Source organism: Pteropus vampyrus, unplaced genomic scaffold (assembly GCF_000151845.1).
Source record: "Pteropus vampyrus isolate Shadow unplaced genomic scaffold, Pvam_2.0 Scaffold330, whole genome shotgun sequence".
NCBI classification, from domain to species: Eukaryota; Metazoa; Chordata; class Mammalia; order Chiroptera; family Pteropodidae; genus Pteropus; species Pteropus vampyrus.
In genome coordinates this window covers 668861-674376 of record NW_011889111.1, presented here as the reverse complement: position 1 = coordinate 674376, position 5516 = coordinate 668861, and the positions used below count along the sequence as shown (strand labels likewise).

Here is a 5516-nt window from a genome sequence, read left to right as displayed (position 1 = left end):
AAAAAAAAAATTAAAAGGATTGACATGTAAGAAATAATACCTGATCAACAATGGAAAGATGTCTTGCTTCTTCTAATTTACTGTGTAAGATTGTATTAGGATGTATTGCTTCTGATGATAAATATGGTCTGTAGCCTGATAACATATAAGAAAGGCAGATCCCTGAGGGTCCATTTCCTATTTAAAAAAAAAAAAAAGGGTGGAAAGGGTGTGTCATGCATCTTAATGCTATTCCTTGGCTTTTCTCCCTCACCAATTCTCAACTTCTCTCAGCTCTTAAAACCAAGTATCCACAAGATTCGGACTTGTGTCTTCACTCCCATTTTCCTAGGTGAGCCCCATGTAGTCGGAACTTCAGCTCTGTGCTACTGACTCCCAGAGTTAGACTCCCTAGGTTGACCTCTTCCCAAAATATATCCCCCGTGTCTACATGCTACTTCTTCACTCCACCTGGAAGACCACTAGTAACATCATCGATGTGTTCACAAGCAATTCATGAGCTCTTGTTTAGGTGCCTTCTCCTTTTAAACACCATCCCTTCTTGACTTAAGGCATCAGCAGAATCCTAAGTTAATGAGGTTCTGGTTCTAAACCTGTCTTGTCACCTGTATCCGGTCAGCGTCTTTGTTGTTCTCACTCCTACACCCTCTCCCGAGACAGAAGTCTCCTCCTGATTCTCTTTAAGACTCACCTACCCCCAAATCACGTCACATTCTATATCCAGGTGAGTTTCAGTAACACGCGATCTTCAGCATGTTGGCTGCTCTATTCCAGTGCCCTCCATCTTCTGATCTGAACCATCTGTCCAGTCCTGTCTCCTATTACTACTTTTCTATGTTTGATATGTTTTAACTAAAATCAAACTGGACTTTGTGTTGAACGCTGGTGAACTGCTTCCATTTCTGTGGTCTCTTTAAGTCTGGGTTGCTACTTCTTTATTATCCACATCTATCAAAAATTTAATTCAACTGGGACAACTGCCAGCCATAGGGAAAAAATCCTGATCCTTGCCTAAGATGTTGTCCCAAATAAGCTCACAGATGTAAATATGAGAAGTAAAATCATAAAGACTATTAAGAAAGCGGGTAATATTTCTACTTAGATTGCTGGAGTGGGAAGCCTTTAAGCATGACGCAAAACTCAAAAGACAAGGAAAATAAATCATTTGCCTTCATAAAAATGATAAACAAATGACAAAGAGTGGGAGTTAAGATCTGAGGCAAAGAGCTAAGTTCCTTGAATCAAAGACTAAAGAACAGACAGATCAATGGAACAGAACAGAAAGCCCAGAGAGAGATTCTCAGAAATGTAGTCGACTTCTTTTTGACAAAGGAGAAAAGGCGAGCCTGTGGAGTCAGTCTCTGCAACAAATGGTTCTGGAGCAAGTGTATACACACATGCAAAAATATGAATCCAGAGACCGACCTTATATCTTTCACAAAAGTTAAAACAGAACACAGACCCAACTAAACATAAGAAACAAAATTATAAAACTTCTAGAAGACAACGTAGGAGAAAAATCTAGGTGACCTCTGGTTTGGTAGTGAGTTTTTAGATATAGCACCAAAAGCAGGATCCATGAAAGAAAAAAACTGATAAGCAGGACTTTGAAAAGTTCACATTTTCTGTTCTGCAGAAGACATTGTTAAGAGAATGAAAAGTCCCAGACTGGGAGAAAATATGTGCAAAACATACACTTGATAACATACTTGTTATACAAAGAACTCTTGTATACGAGAGTTCAAAAAGCAGGCAAAAGATCTGAACACACCTCGAAGAGACACAGATGGCAAATACACATATGAAAAGATGCTCAGCATCATGTCATTACAGAACTGCAAAATGAAACCACGGGTAACACGACACACCTATCGGAATGGCTAAAACCCACAACAGACAATTCCAAGTGCTGACGAGGCCGTGGAGCAGCAGGGACTCTCGTAACTGCTGGGAACGCAGTGCCACAGCCACTTTGGAAGACCGACAGCTTCTTAAAAAGCTGAGCATTGTCTTCTGTGACCCAGCACTCACACTCCTAGGTGTTTACCCACAGGAGCTGAAGATGCAGTGAACAGGCACAAACCTGCACACGAATGTGTGCAGCATCTGTACTCGCAACTCAAAAAGCGGAAGCAAACAAGATGTCAACAAGGGACTCAACTGCGAAACATCCATACAATAGAAACCCAACGCATAGACTGAGGAAATGAGCTCGTTACGTGTGCTCGGGCTGGCGGTGCCACTCGTCGGCCAACTGGGGCAAACAGGACTAGGGGACGGGGGACTGAGGTGGGCAGGTGAAATGAAGGTAGTTCTTCCTTCCAGACTTCCCAACACCGAGCTAGAAGCAGCAGCCATGGTTCCTGGTTGGAAGGCAGCCAGGACGGAAAATAAGTGTGGCCAGAAGCTGGACAGTGGACCAGGAGTATGGTCTCCAAGACATCCAGGAGGAGCACGAGGGCAAAAGCTGTCATCTCTGGCCTGTTCCCCAGAGGTGACCAGTGTAGAACGACCTGCTTTCTTCCTTCCTTTCCTTCTTGTGCTGACCGTCCCCCATGCCAGTGAGAGGACAGGGCTTCTCTCTCCTCTGCCCTTTCTGTGAAACGGACTATCAAAGGAACTGCAGAGGCTGCCTGCCACCAAGGTACGTTATGTCCCATGTCTCTTTCTTCAGGTTGCCTCATACTATAGTACTTGCCAACCTCGTGTGCGTTTGAATATTAGATGGAAGATACACATGACAGGGAAATACACGCACTAAAACAATCATAAAAACTTTTGTAATTCTAAAGTAATTAGGTTTTATTAATAACTTAATTTTTAATTTCTTATACGCCTATCTGTTGAGGTGGTACAAAGGAGAAAGCACAGAAATATCGTGGTTAAGGAAATTCTAAACATCACTGCACAAGACTACGATGTTCGTCACCGAGCTCTGGTCACGGAACCGCGCTGCATCGGAGGGCCATCGTGCGGTAAGATCTCACCCAGCGACATACACAGAGTGCCCGGTGCGGGGAGGGCGTGAGCAACACTGGGCGTCGTTACCGCAACGCTGTCATATAATCAACACGACTGACTGAGAGCCGGTGCTTTAAAATAACGTAGTATCAGTTCTTTAATGAAAGGATGTCGCATTTTAACTAGGACCTAATATCAGATAAACCAATTTGTCTCTCCTAAGATTTGATTATTGGTTGCTTTAACACATCAAACCTAACAACACTTCTTCAATACAATCCTAAGAACTTGAGTTATGCAACTGTACGTTTACAGAAGTAGTAAGGATCACAACAAATTTACGAGATAAAATGCAATAACTTACCTATTATTACCACAGGCAAAGTCACTGATGAATCTTCAAGTAAGGAAGTTTCTTCAACTAATGGCATCGCTTTAACTTTTCGCCCCAAATTATCACCAAAATATTGCACTAAGGAATTAAAAATCTCTCCTTCGGTTTCAGTGTCACTATAGTTTCTTTTTTAAAAAGAAAAACAAACATGGAACAAAGACATAAAAGACATGTAGTCAATTTAGCCTTTAAAGAAAAATCTCTTTACTCAGATTTTATTTAGGCCATAATATATTCAATAGTTCATACACGGAGCAAAGAAAATCCTTCTGATTAATGCTTTCAAATTAATAGCTTAGCTACATGTCAACCTAGACCATGCTGAAATCTTAAATAGCTGCTAACGTCTCTTAAGTGCTTGATAGGCAAGTTCTATGTAAGACAAATCCTAAATAAGAAGCTATCTTTAATAACCAAAAATGTAGTACTGATTAGAGATTTTTATGACTCTGAGATCTCCAAGGAATAGGTAGTTTCTCTTTTCCTTTTCTCTCAATAAAAAGGGGAATGCATTAAAGCCTATATATTTAGAAAAAAGTCACATTTTAAGGAAAGGTTACTGTACTTATAACTTGTGCATTTTGGTAAAAGAAATGAGGTTTATACATTTATTAATTCCCAAAGAGATAGAGATACTGAAACATGGAAAGATCCTAATGCTGGTTCCCAATCTCCCTTCCTTCCCACCCGCCTCTCTAGGAATTCGTTTTAGCTCTGAGCGCTCCTGCAATGACGGACGATGATAAACACCCTTTCACGTGCTCATGGGCCATTTATGGGTCTTCTTTGCAGATACAGTCAAATCCTTTGCCACTTTCAAACTGGGCTGTCTTTTTATTGTTGAGCTTTAAAAATTCTTTATGTATTCTGGATACACGTCCCTTTTCAGATACCTGATGGCAAATATTTTCTCCCATCCTGTGGGTTGCCTTTTCACTTTATGTTCTTTTAATCACAAAAGTTTTCAATTATGATCAAGTCCAATTAAGTTTTTTCTTTTGTTGCTGTACTTTTGTTGTCACGCCTAAGAAACTACTGCCTAATCCAAAGGCACAAAAACTTACTCCGGTGTTTTCTTCCGTAAGTTTAATGGTTCTAGTTCTTACATTTGGCATTTCATCTACTTGAGTTAGTTCTCCGTGAGGTGTGAGGCGGGAGCCCCACCTCGTTATTTTGCTTGTGCATGTCCATCTGTCCTGGCACCACTTGCTGAAGAGGCTGTTATTTCTTCTTTGTCTTGGGATCCCATGGAAAACCAAGTGACCATGAATTACGTAAAGATTTATTTTGGACTTTCAATTCCAGTGTTAATTTGTTTCTTTGTAATAAATTCTGAAATGTGGAAGTGAGGGTCCTCCAATTCTGTTCTTTCTCGAGACTGTCTTGGCTATTCTGGGTTCTGTGAAATTCCATACGCTTTTCTGAAAAAAAGACTGCTAGCATTTTGATAGGATTGCACTGACTTTGTAGATCAATTTAAGAAATACTGCTATCTTAAGAATATTACGATTTTCAATCCATACACATGGGATTCCTTTTATTTAGGCCTTTATTTACTCTCGATGATGTTGTGTAGTTTTAAGCATACAAGTCTCACATTTCTTTTTTTATATATATATTTTTCGATTACAGTTGACATTCAATATTACAGTTTTGTCTTGTTTCTTTTGTTAAAATTATTCCTATTTCATTCTTTTTGATGCTAGTATAAATGGAATTGTGTGCTTGATTTCATTTCCAGATAATGCATTCTTAATGTATAGAAATACGACTGATTTTTGTATGCTGATCTTGTATTGTGCAATATTGCTGAATTCATTTATTACTTCTAGTAGGCGTTTTTGTGTGTGTGGGCCTCAAACAGCTTAACTCTAGTCTATCCCAGGACTCAAGTGGAATAGGTAGAACCAAAGTTTTAGCTTATCTAAATTCTCTGTATCATACAGGCAATTCGTTTTGATTTTCTACTAGTCACTGGTATAAACTATGTGTAATAATCTGTATAGAACCTATAATACTGCTATAAGCTTGCATGGTATTTGATAAATTTAATACTGCTTTAACACAAATATGAAAAACTGAATCAAGAGAAACAAACGAAAAACAAAAATAGGGTTCACTGGTTTTACATCAGGCAACAATGAAACACAGGACTACTAGT

General features: G+C 39.5%; 1 protein-coding gene across 1 annotated transcript in view; it reads right to left on the bottom strand.

Annotated features, from left to right (window-relative positions):
* OSGIN2 (oxidative stress induced growth inhibitor family member 2) overlaps positions 1 to 3479 on the bottom strand; it is a 12815-nt gene extending 9336 nt beyond the window's left edge. The window contains exons 1-2 of the mRNA XM_011378093.2: positions 3326 to 3479; positions 41 to 177 (exon numbers count right to left, since the gene is read on the bottom strand). Coding sequence (XP_011376395.1) covers positions 41 to 177; positions 3326 to 3392 — 204 coding nt within the window. The 5' untranslated portion in view covers positions 3393 to 3479. The remainder of the gene's footprint in view (positions 1 to 40; positions 178 to 3325) is intronic.
* Positions 3480 to 5516: the final 2037 nt, after the last annotated feature.